General features: G+C 50.5%; 3 protein-coding genes across 6 annotated transcripts in view; 2 read left to right on the forward strand and 1 right to left on the reverse strand.

Moving 5' to 3' along the window:
- Positions 1-14,218, forward strand: part of AXL (AXL receptor tyrosine kinase) — a 30,904-nt gene extending 16,686 nt beyond the window's left edge. Inside the window, exons 12-20 of the mRNA XM_061172993.1 lie at positions 117-208; positions 2,785-2,880; positions 3,047-3,124; positions 4,978-5,070; positions 5,456-5,577; positions 6,187-6,296; positions 9,783-9,942; positions 10,466-10,602; positions 12,352-14,218. Of these exons, the coding sequence (XP_061028976.1) occupies positions 117-208; positions 2,785-2,880; positions 3,047-3,124; positions 4,978-5,070; positions 5,456-5,577; positions 6,187-6,296; positions 9,783-9,942; positions 10,466-10,602; positions 12,352-12,703 (1,240 nt within the window). The 3' untranslated portion in view covers positions 12,704-14,218. The remainder of the gene's footprint in view (positions 1-116; positions 209-2,784; positions 2,881-3,046; positions 3,125-4,977; positions 5,071-5,455; positions 5,578-6,186; positions 6,297-9,782; positions 9,943-10,465; positions 10,603-12,351) is intronic.
- ACTMAP (actin maturation protease) overlaps positions 1-18,482 on the reverse strand; it is a 345,587-nt gene that overhangs the window by 205,091 nt on the left and 122,014 nt on the right. The gene's annotated exons all lie outside the window — the stretch shown is intronic.
- HNRNPUL1 (heterogeneous nuclear ribonucleoprotein U like 1) overlaps positions 14,916-18,482 on the forward strand; it is a 35,413-nt gene continuing 31,846 nt past the window's right edge. The window contains exon 1 of one of the 4 annotated variants that reach the window (XM_061174390.1): positions 14,916-14,992. Coding sequence is in view for 2 of the 4 variants with exons in the window: in XM_061174387.1 (XP_061030370.1) it covers positions 16,632-16,926 (295 nt within the window). In the remaining 2 variants the exon portion in view is untranslated. Of the gene's footprint in view, positions 14,993-16,481; positions 16,927-18,482 lie in introns of those variants that run through there. The other 3 variants (XM_061174387.1, XM_061174388.1, XM_061174389.1) reach the window with 3 other exon arrangements.

An 18,482-nucleotide genomic window follows, 5' to 3' on the forward strand; every position in this document is an offset into this window, starting at 1 on the left:
TGGAGGAGAGGGCAGGCAGGCCTGGGGGTGGGGATGGCACTCGCTTTCACTGTTGGTGGAAGGAGGGGGTTCCACATGGTTCTGCCCTGCCCTCATCTCCCCTCTATTCCCCCCAGAGAGGTGTTCGAACCAACAATGGAGAGGGGCGAGCTGGTGGTCAGGTACCGTGTTCGCAAGTCCTACAGCCGTCGGACCACTGAAGCCACCTGTAAGTGAACCCCATGCCTCCCTGCCTGGGTTTGGGATAAGAAGTATAGAGCTTTGGGCCTGCTGGGCTTCTGCAGATGCATGAACCAAAAGTTTCTGAAGGCCTTGGAATACTAGGATGTTGGAACCACAGAACAACAAGCAACAGAGCAACAGAATTGTGGAACCACACACAACCTTAGAATAATTGAATCTTAGACATAGTAAATCTTAGAAAGACCAAACTTAGAGCCATAGGATCTTAGAACAACATCTTAATAATGATGATAATGATAAACATGATGATGATGACAATGAAGAAGATGCTGCTGATGAGATGATTATGATGCTGATGATAACAGCCAACCCTAGCACTTCCTCTGTGACAGGGGCTGTTCTAAGTGCTCTACACATGTCACTTAATTTAATCCTCACAACAACCCAATGAGTTAGGTACGTTATCCCCCCGCCCCACTTCAAAATGAGGAGGCTGCAGCATAGAGAGATTAAGTAACTTGCTGGAGGCCACACAGCTTGTGAGCTGGAGAGTTGGGATTCAAACCCAGGCAGTTTCGCTCTCAAGTCCATCCTCTTAACTGCCTCTTGGAATTAAAGAATGTGAGAGAGGTAGAATAGATCTTGGCCTAAAAAATTATAACCCAGGGCTATAGACCCTTAGGATCTTAAAAATCATAGAATCTTAGAACTATAGACACTCAGAGGATTGTAGCATTATAGAGGGTCCCAGCTAAGGAGGGACCTCAGACGCCATCCAGTCCAATCTCTTAATCTCTCTAGTTGGGGAAACAGATCCAGAAAGAAAAGGGACGGAGTTAGGTATCTTCCTGGCACAGTGAGAAGACTGCCAGGGCCCCAGGGAGACACCAGAAGGGGTTGGGAAAGACATTTGTTGAAAAGGAGAAGGAAGAGGAATTGAGGAGGTCACAGCAATCTAATGGAATAACGTGCAGCAGCAGTTCTCGAAGTGTGACCTGAGTCCCCGGGAGTACCCAAGACCTTCACAGGAGGTCCACGAGGTCAAAATTATTTTCATATTAACACCAAGACATCTTTTGCCCTTTCGCACTCTCATTCCCTCGCAAGCACTCCATGGAGTTTTCCAGAGGCTTCCTAATATGTGATGATGTCATCGTCCTGTTGATTGATTGCACACGTGCTTGTGTATCCTTGTGTTTTGGAAATCTACCCATGGGACTTCCCTGGCAGTGGCGGTCCAGTGGTTAAGACTCCATGCTCCCACTGCAGGGGGCGCGGGTTTGATTCCTGGTCGGGGAACTAAGATCCTGTATGCTGTGCCACGAGGCCAAAAAAAAAAAAAGAAAAAGGAAAAGAAAATCTTTCCGTTTTCATTTTGAACACAATAAATACTGGTGTATAGATGACCCACATAAAAGAAAGCTCTTTTCAGGCCTCAATAACTTTAAGAATGTGAAGGGGTCCTGAGGCCAATAAGTTGGAAAACGACTGCTACGCAGCAGTGAAAATAATAAATCCAACTACACACAACAACTACATTACAGTGATCTCATAGACTTTGTGTTGAGTGAAAGAAGCCAGACACAAAAGAGAACATATTATGTGATTCCATGTTTATAACATCCCAAAACAGAAAAGACTAATCATCCCAAAACAGAAAAGACTAAAAGACTAAGAAAAGTCAGGGAAGTGGACTCCCCCGAGAGGGCAGGTCATGGTCTGTTCTTGACCTGGGTGCTAGTTACACTGCTGTGTTTGGTTTGTGAAAATCCATTGAGCTGCTCACTCATGATTTTTGCAGTTTATACTTCAATAAACAGTTAAGAAATGTTTTTAACAACTGGTACGGCAGGACGCTAACCAATCAGGGTGCCCACTGGTGCAAGATTATGTGCCAGGCTCTAACCCTTCAGTTGCTGCTCTGGGGGAAGATTCAGGGGGTTTAGAGGAGAAGCTAGGGTGGGGCTGGGGGGAGGGTGCTCTGGGCATTAGCTAATTTTGAATGAATGCAGAAGTATTTCAGCATTTTAACAATGGGTATACAGGCATACCTCAGAGATATGGTGGGTTTGATTCCAGACCACCACGATAAAGCAAATAATGCAATAAAGCGAGTCACATGCATTTTGGGGTTTCCCAATGCATATAAAAGTTATGTTTACACTATACTGCAGTCTACTAAGTGTGCAATAGCATTATATCTTTAAAAACAATGTACATACCTTAATTTTAAGTTGCTTTATTCCTGAAAAATGTCAACCACCATCTGAGCCTTCAGTGATTTGTAGTAGTAACATCAAAGATCACTGATCACAGGTCATCATAACAAATATAAAAATAATGAAAAGTTTTGAAATATTGCGAGAATTACCAAAATGTGACATGGGGACATGAAGCAAGCAAATGCTATTGGGAAAATGGCGCCTATAGACTCGCTCGACACAAGGTTGCCACGGGTCTTCAATGTGTAAAAAACACAATATCTGCAAAGTGCAATAAAGCAAAGCGCAATAAAATGAGCACGCCTGTATCCTTATTGGCAAGTGTCGTCTGGATGTCAGCCTTGCTCCATGGCTCTGTCTACCCCTACCTCCCATGCAGTGAACAGCCTGGGCATCAGTGAAGAGCTGAAGGAGAAGCTGCGGGATGTAATGGTGGACCGGCATAAGGTGGCCCTGGGGAAGACCCTGGGAGAAGGTGAGTCCCCCCATAACACACACACACACACACACACACACACACACACACACACACACACACATCTCCCTGAACCATGAAGTCCTCCCCACCCCCGCCCAACCACAGGAAATGCAGTCCCTACGGCGCCCCCCTGAGGTCAGCATCTCTCTCTGGTCCCCCACAGGAGAGTTTGGAGCTGTGATGGAAGGCCAGCTCAACCAGGATGACTCCATCCTCAAGGTGGCTGTGAAGACAATGAAGAGTGAGTCTGTACATGCATGTGCACACATGCGGGATCCCCATCCCTTAATCTCAGGTCCCTTCCCTGTTCCCCTAAGGAAGCAGAAGAACCGGAAAGGTAACAGCAGTTTAGCCCAACCACAGAACCTCAGTGTTTCCGGACAGGAAATGGAGTCCCTGCCAGGTCCTTCAACAGAGGGAACTTAATACAGGGAGATTACTACAAAGGTGTAGGGAAAACTGAAGGAACAGCTGCGAGCAGTGAGACAATTAGCAGCAGCACTATGTCACTTCCACCCCCAGGCCCGAAGGGCAGAGGCAGGAAGTGGTGTTACCAGAGCCCACAGCCAGAGCTCCCTGATGGGATTTAGGAATCACAGAGTTAGGGGCTACCTTGTGGGAGCTCGAAACACAAAGGAGACACAGCCACCACCAAGGCAATACTGGAAGCAGAAAGAGAGAGGATGAAATGCCCTGACTTCTCCCCTCCACTCGCCCACCTGTCAATCTCCCATCAGTGCTTCCCATTGGCAGACTCCAACAGGAAACAGCAGGAAAGGGAGCCTGGGAAATGTAGTTTTCAAAGGGCCCAGCCCCCTGTGATGCATAGCAGGGCAGGGGAAGGTCGAGAATGAGGCACACCTGGCTTCATCATTTACTCGCTGTGTGATCTCAGGTTAGTGACTATCCCTCTCCGAGCCTCCCATTCCTCATCTGGAGAAAAGGATCATAACGTCCCTACCTCCTAGGGTGTTGTGTGGCGAAGCACTTAATGCTGGGGTTGGCACATTGAACTCACAATTAATGTGGACTAAAACCGTATTACTTACATCATCAGAGAGGGTGGGAGCCAGTCCAGGTTCTCACAGCACAGGAAGTCCAGGGCCAAGTCCTTTCCACGTAGGGATGAAGCTTAGAGGGTCAGGCTGGAGGGAAGGGAGAAATGATCCTTTCAGAGTCACAGTGGCTAAAAGCTTGGGTTATGGAGTTATCACTCATTCCCTCATTCATTACTGAGTGCCTCTTGCATACCAGGTTATATTCCTGACCTGGGTTTGAATCCCAGCGGTGTGACGCTGAGCAAGTCACTTTGCCTCTATGAGCCAGTGTCCTGAGTTGCAAAACAGGGACAAGGGTAGGGCTCCCAGGGCTGCTGCGACTGTGCTGGGAAGCAGCCTAGCACAGAGCTGCACATGGACCCCGGAGCCAGACTGCCTGCGTTTGAGCTCTGCCTAGTCCTCTTGCTAGCTGTGTGTGCCCTTAGGCAGGTTTCTTAACCATTCTGTACCTTGGTCTCCCCCATCTTTTTTTTTTTTTAATTTATTTATTTTTATTTTATTTATTTTTTGGCTGCGTTGGGTCTTTGTTGCTGCGCGCGGGCTTTCTCTAGTTGTGGCGAGCGGGGGCTACTCTTCGTAGCGGTGCGCGGGCTTCTCATTGCGGTGGCTTCTCTTGTGGCGGAGCACGGGCTCTAGGCACACGGGCTTCAGTAGTTGCGGCACGCTGACTCAGTAGTTGTGGCTGTCGGGCTCTAGAGCACAGGCTCAGTAGTTGTGGTGCACGGCCCTAGTTGCTCCGCAGCAAGTGAGATCTTCCCGGACCGGGGCTCGAACCCATGTCCCCTGCACTGGCAGGTGGATCCGCTGCGCCACCAGGGAAGCCCCTCCCCATCTTTAAAATGGGGAAAGTAATGGAAGCTCCTCAGAGGATTAAATGAGTTAATAGATGTAAAGCGCTGAATACAGCACCTGGTACTTACAAATCACGTTTGATAAAGAAGAAGAGGATGATGATGGTGATGAGGCCGAGGAGGAGGAGGGAAAGAGTTCTCCCTCCCCACCTCTCCTCCTCATCCACCTTCCTCTCTCCCCCAAGTTGCCATCTGCACAAGGTCAGAGCTGGAGGATTTCCTGAGTGAAGCCGTCTGCATGAAAGAATTCGACCACCCCAACGTCATGAGGCTCATTGGTGAGGGAGGGCAGATTTAGGGGGTCGACAGGCCCCGTGGAGGCCGCAGCAGAGGGAAGACCCCTCCCTTGGGCACTGAGAAAATCAAACCTCCAGGCTTCCTCCTCCCCGCTCCCTGAGAGTCAGCAAGTTCCCCCCTTCCTCTCTCCCTCAGCTTGGAATGTGACATCTGACCTTTCCCAGAAATAGCTGAGGTCCCCAGGAGGGCTGGAGAAACAACCCTGGGAACAGTGCTGGAAATGGCTTCTCTGAAGCTTGGTCCATCACCCCCCTCCTCAACAATTTGGAGGCCAGACTTGAGGGGGAGGGAGAGACAGAAGGTGGGAGAGGGGGTGGCTTCCCCTTCTGCCCAACTCCAGTGACAGGGCTGCCTGGGGGCACTCAGGCGTCTGTTTCCAGGGTTCTGAACGAGAGGGCTTCCCGGCACCCGTGGTCATCTTACCTTTCATGAAACACGGAGACCTACACAGTTTCCTTCTCTATTCCCGGCTTGGGGACCAGCCAGTGGTGAGAGCATTTTATTGTCTGGCCCACAAGTGTTAATTGAGCACCTAGCAGGTACCCAGCACTGCTCAGACACTGGGAAGGCCAAGGTGACCAGGAGCCTGCTTGCATGGAGCTGTCTGCCAGTGGGGGGACCAGACAATAAATAAGTTAAATAAATAAGCAAGATAATTTAAGTGCTAGGAAGGAAATAGAGCCGGATGAGTGACAGGGAGGCCAGGCAATTAATTTGGGTGAACAGGGAAGGTCTCACTGAGGAGGGGACCTTGAAGGAGGTGCCAGCTGGTGGGAGGTGGGGAGATCTGGGAGAAAGCAGTCCCACCAGAGGGCACAGCATGTGCAAAGTCTCAGAGGTGGGAACAAGCATGGCTTGTTTAAAGACCAGAAAGGGGGCTCCCTGCTGGAGCATATGTCAAGGGCAAGAACAATAGGAGATCAAGACAGAGAGGGAGGCAGGAGGGGATGACATAGGGCTGTGTTAGAAAGGGATGGGATTTAATTCTTGGAGCCCTGGGAAAGCATCGCAGGGCAGAGCTAGGAGGGAGGAAGGGAGGAGGGATAGATCTCGGGGACTCTGCTGACCTCTACTCCCTCCTGCCCCGGCCCCCCTAGTTCCTGCCCACTCAGATGCTGGTGAAGTTCATGGCAGACATTGCCAGTGGCATGGAGTATCTGAGTACCAAGAGATTCATACACCGGGACTTGGCCGCCAGGAACTGCATGTGAGTTTCCACCCTTCCAGGAATCCCCCCTCCTTCCGGGACACCGCCCCCCGCCCCGCCCTCCTCCCCAGGATGGAAGAGGGCGCTAGACACACACAGCCTTCAGGCAGGTCAGAGCTCAGGCGTGGAATAGAGAGGTGAGCAAGGAGGCTGGGGCCGGCTTTCTGGAGGAGGTGGGCCCTGAGCCGAGATCCTGAAGGAGTACTGGGATGTGAAGAAAAGTGACAAGAGGGAGGGCTCGGTGGGTAGCATGTGGTGAGCAAAAGGGCAGAGGTGACCGATGAGGGTGGTGACATTTAAGCCTCATCTTTGTCCCCCTCCATGCTGAGTGTCTTACCTGGGGCTACCCTTGGGGAGGGGCCACACTGGATAAAGAGACCACACCCCCTGCCAAGGGACAAGCAGAAAATAGGCCAGAACCAGGGCTAAAGTGAGGGCGAGGTGTGTGTGTGTATGTGTGTGTGTACACACAGGCTTAGAATATTAGTCTCATTACATTCTTGGACTCAGAAATAGAAGCTGGAGAATCAGAGAATCTTTGGGAATTCCCTGGTGGTCCAGTAGTTAGGACTCTACACTTTCACTGCTGAGGACCCAGGTTCAATCCCTGGTCGGGGAGCTAAGATCCCACAAACCATGCAGCACGGCCAAAAAAAAAAAGAGAATCAGAGAATCTTCTATAGGACATGCAAATGTTCACAAATGTCTTTGTTCCCCCCCCGCCCCCCCCCGCCCCCCCCCGCCCCCCCCCCAGTTTTTTTTTTTTTTTTTTTTTTTTGGCCGTACCGCGAGGGCATGCGGGATCTTAGTTCCCGGACCAGGGATCGAACCCGTGCCCCCTGCAGTGGAAGTGCGGAGTCCTAACCACTGGACCGCCAGGGAATTCCACCACCCCCCCAACTTTTTACTTTGAAAAATTCCAAATCTGCAGAAAAGTTGAAAGAATTGTGCAATGAACACCCATATCTCCTCCTCGTTGAGATGTTGCCACATTTGTCCTCTCTTCTCTTTCTCTCTCTCCCCTCAACCATTTGAAAGTAAGTTGCCAAGATGGTGACATTCCACCCCTAAATCTTCAGTAGTATCTCCTAAAATCAGGACTTATGCCTAAACAATCACAATTCTGTTATCACACCAAAGAAGATTAACAATAATTCTGTAACACAACCTACTATCATATCCATGTTCCAGTTCCTCCGATTGTCCTCCAAAATGTCTTTTCGGGATATTTCTTCCCCCAAAACCAGGATCTACGCAAAGTTCCCAGATTGCGTTTGGTTGTTGTACCCCTTTGGTCCCTTTTAATCTAGAATTACCCTCCACCACCACTACCTGTGTATAGTTTTGTGGCATATTCTTTTGGAAGAGATCAGGCCAGCTTTCTTGTAGGATGTCCCATGTATAAGTTGTGTCTGTTTCCTTGTGGTGGCATTTGCCTTGTTCCTGTGTTCCCTTTATTTCCTATAAACTGGAAAGGAGGTCTAAAGGCATGAATAGACTCAGTCAAAATGGAAGTTCTTTTATTTCTGTAACGTGGGCTGATCCTAGTCAAGCCCACAATGTAACAGTGACACCAAAAATCAGAGCGGACAATCAATTGTTATGCACCTGTCACATTTTCTGTTAAGTTGTTAAAATATTAAAATACTTCCTTACCAGTTGGCAACTGGCCACTTCCCCAAGCTTCCCATGTGCTCCACAGCCACCAGCTTAGATGCCTGAGTATCACCCATCTCCACCCCCCTCCCCCCAGACACAGCAGTTAAAGGTTAACTCCTAGCATATTAGGGGCCTCCAGGGTCTGTTCTGGTTGGTCATTACCCAAGTCCATCACCCTGGGTAGAAATCATCAATTCTTTTTGTTTTAATTAATTAATTAATATTTATTTTTGGCTGCGTTGGGTCTTCGTTGCTGCATGTGAGCCTCTCATTGCGGTGGCCTCTCTTGTTGTGGGCTCTAGGCACGTGGGCTTTAGTATTTGTGGCACACGGGCTCGGTAGTTGTGGCTTGCGGGCTCTAGAGTGCAGGCTCAGTAGTTGTGGCGCATGGGCTTAGCTGCTCCATGGCATGTGGGATCTTCCCAGACCAGGGCTCGAACCCGTGTCTCCTGCATTAGCAGGTGGATTCCTAACCACTGAGCCACCATGGAAGTCCCCGAAATCATCAATTCTTAAAAAAACAGAATCCCAGAAACTCAGATGCAAGAATCAGGGAATCTTCTATTTATATAAAGCACAAAAACAAGCACAAGTAATCCATGCTGCTAGAAGTGAAGATCTTGATCACCCTAGGAGGGGTAATTATATGCCAGGAAGGAAGTACCGGTAATCGTTCTTTCTCATTTTAAAAAATCGATGTCTATTCTACATACACTAAAATATGCACATTTTATGCATGCAGTTCAATGAATGTTTACGTGTCTATAGACCCATGGAAACAACCACCGCTAGATCAAGATAAAGAACAATTCTAGGCCCGTGGCAGGCTCTCTCCTGCCCTTCCCAGTCACTGCCCCCAAGCGGTAACCACTATTCTGTACTTTTGTCCCCATCAACTTCTGTCACCTCTTCTTAAATGTCATGTAAGTGGAATCGCAATTTTGACTCCTTTGCGTCTGGCTTATTTTGCTCAGCATGAAGTTTTGAGATTAGTCCATGTCATTGTATGTATCAGTAGTTCTTTTTCTTTGCTGTGTGGTATTCCATTACACAGATGCCCCACGATGTTCTGTTTCTTAATCTGGTTTCTGGTTACCTGGGTGTGTTTATGAAAATTCAGTGAGCTCGGGCTTCCCTGGTGGCGCAGTGGTTAAGGATCCGCCTGCCAATGCAGGGGACACGGGTTCGAGCCCTGGTCTGGGAAGATCCCACATGCCGCAGAGCAACTAAGTCCATGCGCCACAACTACTGAGGCTGCACTCTGGAGCCCACGAGCCAAACTGCTGAAGCCTGCGCGCTTAGAGCCCGTGCTCCGCAACAAGAGAAGCCACTGCAATGAGAAGCCCGTGCACCACAACAAAGAGTAGCCCCCGCTCACTGCAGCTAGAGAAAGCCCGCGTGCAGCAACAAAGATCCAACTCAGCCAAAAATAAATAAATAAATAAATAAGTAAATTTATTAAAAAAAAAAAAATTCAGTGAGCTCTTCATTTAAGATTTGTGCATGTTTCTGTGTATATAGTATACTTCAAAAACACAGTTAAAAAAAAATCAGAGACTCCAACCCAAGGAGCCTAGGAAGGACCTTAGAATCTGGCAAAAAGCCAGAGCTGGGAAGGCCCATAGCAGCCCTTTTCCCACCCACTTTTTACAGAGGGTATAAGAAGTAACACAGTTCCCTCCCAGTCTGGGGCAAGGCAGGGAGACTGATCCCCAGCCCCAAGCAGGACAGCCAGGGCAAGAGATGGAGACGTGTCTGAGAATGAGGGCAGGCTTCCTGGTGGAGGGGGCTGATGCCGTGACCCCATTCCTCTCCCCAATCTGGTAGGCTGAACGAGAACATGTCGGTGTGTGTGGCGGACTTTGGGCTCTCCAAGAAGATCTACAACGGGGACTACTACCGCCAGGGACGCATCGCCAAGATGCCAGTCAAGTGGATCGCCATCGAGAGCCTGGCTGACCGCGTCTACACCAGCAAGAGCGATGTCGTACGTGCACCCCTGGCAGGAGTGGGGAGCAGGGAGAGGGCGTGGCCTGATCATCTCACACCAGACCTGGGCTCACAGGGACGTGAGGGCTTCCCTGCGCAGGGGTCTGCCACACGGACCACGTGTGGCGGGCATCTGTGAACGGTGGTGTGGACATGCCGGGGGTATGCACAGGCTCATGGGTGCATGGTGACAGGTTGCTACATGTGATATGTAGACAGTTTAGGTTGGGAGAGGCAGTGGTAAGTGTATACATGTGTATAGCCAGGGTGTGGAGGGTGACCCGAGACCACGTGTCCGTGGAGCGTATAATTGTTTGCACGGGTGGGCAGGTCTATGTGTGCACACAAGTTGCCTCTGTAACTGTGTACCTGTACCAAAGCGTTTCTGTGAGTAGCTGTGATGCACCCACAAAGATAGCTGTGTCCACGTAAGTGTGGGGATACCCATGAATCTGTATGTTGGGTGAGGGCGTCTGTGCAGGAGACACCCCCTAAATTCTCTCCCTTCTGCCCCACCACAGTGGTCCTTTGGGGTGACAATGTGGGAGATTGCCACTCGAGGCCAGACCCCATATCCAGGAGTGGAGAACAGCGAGATTTATGACTACCTGCGCCAGGGAAACCGCCTGAAGCAGCCTGTGGACTGTCTGGACGGACTGTGAGGACCCTTAGTATCCCCTCCCCGCATCTCAGACTTTACCCCAAAACTCTGAGCACCCCGCATGGCCCTGACGTATCCAGGACCCTCTAAAACCACAGGATCCCTCAGACTGTTGAGGAACCCACCTGCCCCCTCACCCATGCTCCACGGAACCACTATTAGCCCATGAGGCATGAATTAGCAAAAGGTGCCCTCTCCTCCTTTGCTTTGTGTGTGGAACGCAGGCTGGAGCAGCACCCCTACCCCGGCCAGGTATCCGTGGGCAGTGAATAATGACACGTCCCCACTCGCAAAGAATTCTAATTCCGCCCAGGCTCCTGAGCACCCACACTCCCCCGCCACGTGCTCTTCAACACCCAGAGCCCTCTGCCAAACCCTTATAATGAGCTTCTCCAAACTCTCCAGGCTCCTGTGAGATGTTCTCAGAATCCTTCAGGGTGGTGCTTATCAAACTTTGCCATCCCATGGAACACACAGAGAAGAGCACTTTGGGGGTAAAGAGAAGATGTTGCTTGGGTCAGGAGGGGAGAGCCTGGGGCTTCAGACTCTCCAGGTCCTCCTTGGGTGCTCCAAGAGCTGAGGGCAGGAAGAATAGCTAACATTTCTATACAATTTACTAGAAGGTATGGTTTTAAGTGTTCTGCGTGCATTAAGTCATTTGGTCCTTACTACAGCCATATGAAGTGGGTTGGCACCCTTATTATTCCCATAGGCAGGTGATGCGCAACTGAGGCCCACATCAAGGGAAAATCATTTGCCAAAGGCTGTATAGCTGGTGTATTAGTTATCTATATCCCCAAAATCCAGTAGCTTAAAACAACAAGCATTTATTACCTCGCATGGTTTCTGAAGGTCAGGAGTCTGGGAACAGCTTAGCAGGGTAATTCTGGATCAGGGTTTCTAATGAGGTTACAGTCAAGATGTCAGCTGGGGCTGAAGCCATCTGAAGTTTGAGACTGGAAGATCTCTTGCAAGGTGGCTCACTCACATGGCTGTGGCAGAAGGCCTCAGTTCCTTGCCACGTGGACCCCTCTATAGCGCTGCTTGAGTTTCCTCATGACATGGTGGCTGGCCTCCCCCAGATGAGCATTCCAAGAGAAAGAACAAGGAGGAATCCACAATACCTTTTCAACCTAGTCTCAGAATCACACACACTATCATTGCTGCCGAGTCAGAATCCAGTGACTAAATCCAGCCCACACTCAAGGGGAGGGAAGGTAGCCTCCATCTTTTGAAGGGAGGAATGTCAAAGAATTTGAGTACATATTTAATTTTATTTATTTATTTATTTATTTATGGCCACGCCGTGTGGCATGCGGGATCTTAGGTCCCAGACCAGGGGCCGAACCCGTGCCCCCTGCAGTGAGAGCACAGAGTCTTAACCACTGGACCACCAGGGAAGTCCCTGAGTACATATTTTAAACCAATACAGCTTGCAAAGCTTTGATGCTAGAGTCTGTTCTGGGGAACCACACTGGGAAGCTTTACTCTAGCAAACCCTCACTAGAACATCACCCCCTACCCAGAGAGATTTCCCAAGACTTTTTCCAGTTCCTGAGTGTGTCTGTCCCAGGACCCACCTCAGAAACTCTTGAGAATTCCCAAGTCCCCATAGATGCCCCCCGAACTGCTACAGTTTCCTCCACTCCCTTGTAATACCCTCAGTCCTCTGAGTGTCCTAAAATACCCCCAAACTCCCAGAATGCTCCCCTGTTCAGTCTCCCACTCCTCATTTTGCTACCCTAGGTATGCCCTGATGTCCCAGTGCTGGGAGCTAAACCCCCGAGACCGGCCGAGTTTTGCAGAGCTTCGGGAAGATCTGGAGAATACGCTGAAGGCCCTGCCCCCTGCCCAGGAGCCAGACGAAATCCTCTATGTCAACATGGATGAGGGTGGGGGTCATCCTGAACCACTTGGAGCTGCTGGAGGAGCTGACCCCCTAACTCAGCCTGACCCTAAGGATTCCTGCAGCTGCCTCACCGCCGCTGAGGTCCATCCTGCTGGACGCTATGTCCTCTGCCCTTCAACAGCTCCTGGCCCCACCCTGCCTGCTGACAGGAGCTCCCCAGCACCCCCAGGGCAGGAGGATGGCGCCTGAGACAACCCTCCACCTGGGACTCCCTCTCAGGACCCAAGCTAGGCACTGCCACTGGGGGACCCCCCCCTCACTTTCCCACTCCTGGCTTTACCCCCAACCTTAGCCCTCTCCTCCTACCCATTCCACTTCCATCCCAGACAGATCCTCTCCCTTTTCCACACCTTAGTGTCCCCGTGTGTAAAAGGAAGGGATTGGACTGCAATCCCTAAGGGTCCTCCCAGGTCTAACATTCCAAGATTCTAGATTCTAAGGTTTAAAGAGTCTAGATTCAGAGGTTCTAAGTTTCAAAGATGGGTCTGATTCTAAGGACCTGAAATTCCAAAGTCTCTAATTCTAAAGTGCTAAGGTTCTAGACATGGAAGTTCTAAGGCCTATATTCTAAGGCTGTGAGATTCTATGGCTCTAGACTTTTCTGGTTCTAAGAGTCTTGATAAAGCCCACAAGATTTTAGGTTCTAAAGCCCTAAGATTCTAATTCTAGGATCTAAGGCTCTATGATTCTAGATTTTATTTTTCTAGGGTTCTGAATCCCTAGAGTGTAAGATTCTACAATTGTAAAAATTCTACAATTCTAGACATGGAGGTTCTAAGGTCTGATGTTCTAAAATTTGATGTTCTGAGCCTCATAGAGTATAATTTCTCTGGCTGTAAAACTCTAGATCATAAAGCTTCAAGATCTGATCTTCTCAAGTTCTAAGATTCTAATGCTGGTCAGTTATAGGTTCTAAGGCTTTATGATCCTCGAAACTTTTGTTATGAGATTCTGGATCCTAAAGATCTAAAATGCTAGAATCTGCAATTAGAAAGTTCTAAGAGTCTAAAGATGGAGGTTCTAAGGTCTAATGTTCTAAGATGCAATGTTCCAAGACCTAGTCTAAGAACCTAGATTCTCTATGTCTAAGATTCCGGATCATATGCTTCAAGATTCTAGATTATTAAACTCTAAGATTCTAATGTTGTTCTGTTCTGTGTTCCAAGGCACTCTAGATCCTATTGGTCCAAGATTCTGGATCCTCAGCATCTATGGTATAAGACTCTACAGTTGGTGGTGACTAACCAGATGCCAAAGTTTTAATCATTTTTAATTTTGGACACCTTTAAGTTCTATGCTGCATTCTGTCTTTCCAGGATTTTAGTTAAGGGGCCAAGAATTCACAGTTCCAAGTCTTAAGATTCTAGGCACTATAGTTCTAAGATTCACATGTTGTAAGATTCTAAAAGTCTACAGGTCTAGAATTCTAAGATACAATTCCAAGGTTTTAAACTTATAGTTTTATCCTTTGTGGGATAGTTTTATCCTTCCCTTCTTAGCCACCTCTGCTTCCTCTTCCCCTCATGTGGGGTGTGCACCCTCAAGCCTGTGCAATGCATTAAGGATGCCTCCCTTCCCCAAAGGACAAACTCCCTCCTTTGGGGCCATGGTGCCCCCCTGAGCCAGTCCCTTATGCCCCCTGAACAGAGTGTGGACTCTGAAACCTCCAGAGGGGCTCAGATCACATAAAACTTTGTAACCATGCTTCTGTCTCCTCTTGTCTCCACTTAGCTGTCATATGGCCCCTCTCCCTGGCAACTCAGTTTCCCCAGTAAAAAGGACGGTTTGGTGGGGTCTTGGAGTTCTCCCCTCCCTAAAGAGGGTAGAAATGAACATATACATAGACAAAAAGACAGGCAAACAAAAGCAGACTCACTGAAACCCCTAGTGAGGAATAGGCACATAGATATTCACAGGGTCACACAGAGACCCTACCCCTCTCCAAAGTAACAGACCCATGAATTAATGGACATACTCAAGCACACCTCGTCACAAATACAGAGACACAAATTCAGACACAGAGAAACACAAAATTACACAGATACAAACATGTTTACAAACATGCACAGGCAGGCAGTCACCAGGAATAGAAGAAACTAGAGTAACAGATACATACACAAATACTCAGAAATATAGAGTACGTAGAGGGCACTCACACACCCAAACGTTCAGATTCACATAGAAACACAGGCACAGAGCACCTCCGATCATCACGAGCCCGCAAAGGGACTCCTGCCAAGACAAGCCCACTGTGTTTTGCAAGCATCGCAGGCACAAGTTCCTGGGTGTGTCCAGCAGCAGATGGAGGAATCCTTGGCAGCGCCCGGACGCCCCCAGGTGGTGGCTCCTGCGAACGGAGAACAGTTCAATCCGGGCCACAAACTTTTTTAGAACAAATCATTGTGGAAAGCTGGGAGGAGAGAGGAAGTCGGACGTGGGCGAGGGGCGGGGTGTCTGGACTGGAACCTACGGGCCCACGTGAGTGTCTGTCCCGCTTCTGAGTGGGTGCTGTGTGTCTATGTTGCCGTGGTGTAAGCTTGTAGTGTAACTGTCCTGTGTGTCTTTATCATTTGAAGCCGCCTGCCTGTGGCGACCTTAGTGGGCTCATCTACACCGAAGTTTGGTGTATTATCCCCTGAATTGATGCTTCTGATCCCACACACGCCATTTGTTTATCTGTGTTGTGTGTGCGCCTTTGTCTAAGTAGAGGTTTTGTGTGGCTTTTGTGGGCTTTAGGTACGGCTCAGTGGGCAGCGGGCGTTTGCATTGTGTATCTCGGTAGTGTACCTTACAGAAGCTTTGTGTCTTTTGAGTTAGAGGCGACAGGTGGTGCAGTGTTAGACATTGTGAAACTCTGTGGAGTTTAGTAGAGTGAGGCTTAACTACGGACCTGTGTGTTTGAGCTTGTCAATATAGACACCGAACAGGCGGATCTACTGAACAGCAGTTTAGAGGATGTGGGGTAGAGACCCCTGAAATTGTGGAGGTTTTTCCGGAGGGGAAGGCTCTATGATCGCGTGCAGAGTGCCCATTCCACGTATGATACCAACCATAGAGGAAGACGGTAGCGCAGCTATAAAGAGGCGCCCCGTGAGATGTACTATCAAAGGGGAGAGAGTGCGATTCCCTTTACAACTTTTCTCCCGCTGTTAGTCTAGCCTCTATTTTCAAACCTTCAGGATTCTCTTAAGTCAAAGGGTTGCTTTTCATAAAGGCAACTGAGTTTCTTCCAGATTAAGAATAATTTATCTACTTAATCTCGATTTCGTATACTTCCCTCTACAGCAATATTCGTAAGGCCGACCGTAACCAGAACGGCCAATCTGGGTAGGTTTTCCTAAAACGATGCAACTGTACTAGCTTTAGTGAGATAAGACAGTAACTGAGATTGGTGGACAGACTGTTTTGAAACCGCCCTAACGGCAAGGGGCAGGTCCTTAGTGAATTCATCTCTTTCCGGTTTCCTAAAGGCAATCGTGAAAGGGGGGCGGGGGTGTCTGCTGACCCTCCATTTGATTGGTTTCTAGTGGTTTTACCCGCTTGTACTCCTCTAGGGGCGGGAGATTTAGACCAATCAAGATATGTGTTACAGAGACAGTAGTTTGATGAAAGGACCGCACAGGAAAGGCCGTGGGTTGGGGGGAGAAACGCTCATTCTGAGATCTCATCACTGATTGGTCCAAATCTTTACTCCCTTTCCCTCATTTGACCCTACGGGAGCGGGCGCGCGGACACTACCCAATCACCGCGCGCTCCTCCTCCCTCCTTTTCCCGCCCTCCCGCTTCGGCCCCGGCACCGACGTAGGCCAACGCTTCCTCCCCGGCAGCTCCTAAGCCCTTTCTTTGACGTTCTTTTGAAAGACGCTCTCTGATTGGCTGAGCCCCTGGGCCCGCGCCCGTTGCCCCCATGCGATGGCCAATTCGCACCCGTGTTGCATCGCACGGGGCCACGGAGGAGGGGGGAGGTGGTGGCGGCGGCCATTTTGAGCCGCCGCCGCCGCCATTGGAGTGGGGGCCCCCCCCCTTTCCCCCTTCGCCTCCTGACAGGAAAGGTTTAAGGGGGACTGAGCCCTGGGAGGCCGGGCCGGGCTCGGGGGCCGCCCCGGGGGCCCGGGCCATGGATGTACGCCGTCTGAAGGTGAACGAACTTCGCGAGGAGCTGCAGCGCCGCGGCCTGGACACTCGCGGCCTCAAGGCCGAGCTTGCTGAGCGGCTGCAGGCGGCGCTGGAGGCCGAGGAGCCCGACGACGAGCGGGAGCTCGAGGCCGACGACGAACCGGGGCGACCCGGGCACAACAACGAGGAGGTCGAGACCGAGGGGGGCTCCGAGCTGGAGGGGACCGCGCAGCCACCGCCGCCCGGGCTGCAGCCGCACCCGGAGCCCGGCGGCTACTCGGGGCCCGACGGACATTGTGAGAGTGCGCGGGGCGGGGGCCGGGGAGCCCGGAGTCCGGGCCGAGGAAGGGCTGTGGGACGCGGGATCCCGGCGCCTGAGGTCGGGGAGACGATCTGAGGATCGGGGGATCGCGCCATCCGCCGCTGAAAAGGATCTGGGGACAAGGCCCTTGGGACGACCGGGGGGTGGATCCTGGCGTTCGGTGCAGGGGAGATACTGGAGTGGGGGCTCTCGGTTTCGGAGATGAGGAAGGTCCGGGGGTGTAGAGGATTCCGGAGCCTAGGGCTCGGAAACCGGAAGCCGTGGTTTCTGGAGCCGGAGACAGTCGGAAGAACAGAAGGTTTTCTATCGGGGGGCCGAGGAGGATCTTGAAAATGGTGATCTTAGGGTTTGCAGCTGGGTAGGCTTGGGAGCCATGCTAGCCCAGTCTATGGGCTGGGCGTTGGGAGCCGTGTTTTGAGGGCTGGGAGAGTTTTGAGGATGGAGGATCCTGGAGTTTGCTGCTGGATGGGGTACCGAGAATTCTTATGGGTTGGTTAAAATGGAGTGCTGGTGTCTGGCCGGGGAGGGTCTGATGGACTGTGTGTTCTGGTGTTTGACTGGGGAGCACTTAGGGGATGTGGGAGACCACCACGTGATTGTACTAGGGGGGACTCCCATCTGACTGAGGATGGCCTGGGGGACTCAGATCCGGGGCTGAAAGGCCAACCTTGAGGCAGGGGCAACCTGGGCATTTGATGCTGGCAATCTGGGGACCTTCTGGTTGACTTGTAGAGGAGGTATATGGAACCTTGGTGTCCAGAAGCTGGTGGGGGAGAGAAGGATGCTTCACTGGGTGAGAGACCTGGAGGTCTAGAGCTGGGAAGGCTCTGAGAACAGATAACGCAGTGGTTACTGCTGAATGATCTTAGATTAACAGTATGGGATGTTTGGAGAACAAGGGTAGCTGGCGGGGGGGGGGGTGTAGATAACAAGTAGATACTCGATGGAGTATCTAGGGGATAGAGGATCCTTGTGTCTAGCACAGGAGTGTGTAGCTGGTCTGTCAAATATAGGGGAGGGGAGAGTGTGTAGGATGTGGAGAGTGAAAGAAAACCTGTTGACTTGGCTGGGGACCTCAGGGTGGAGTAGGGGGGAGTGTTTCTGGGGCTGAGCATCTCCACAAGAGGGCTCCTTGGTCCCCAGAAGCAATTATTTTTGTGCCCAGGGATTGGAGGGGCCTCAAGGGGTAGCTGGGAACCTGTGCATCAGCCAGAAGGTGTGACTCTGAAGGAGAGGGGATGGAGTAGATCTGTTACTTTCTGAAGGGAGGCGACCCCGGTATGGGAGGGACTAAATCTGGAGTTAGAAAAGGGTGGCTTTCTAGCAGGACAGGGATCGGAGAGGTTGAAGAGTAAGTAGAAAGGACTCTGGCATTCAGAGTTTGTGTCGTTTCTCTGAAAAGAGGGTATCCTCAGCCATAGGGCTAAGGAAATGGGGAGAGCAAGGGGGTCAGAGAATAGACTGGATTTGGGGTTGGCATTGGGTATTTACTTGTTGAAGAGAGATGGAATCTCTTGGAGCAGGGCAATC

The sequence above is a fragment of the Eubalaena glacialis genome, chromosome 18 (assembly GCF_028564815.1).
Source record: "Eubalaena glacialis isolate mEubGla1 chromosome 18, mEubGla1.1.hap2.+ XY, whole genome shotgun sequence".
Classification (NCBI taxonomy): Eukaryota; Metazoa; Chordata; class Mammalia; order Artiodactyla; family Balaenidae; genus Eubalaena; species Eubalaena glacialis.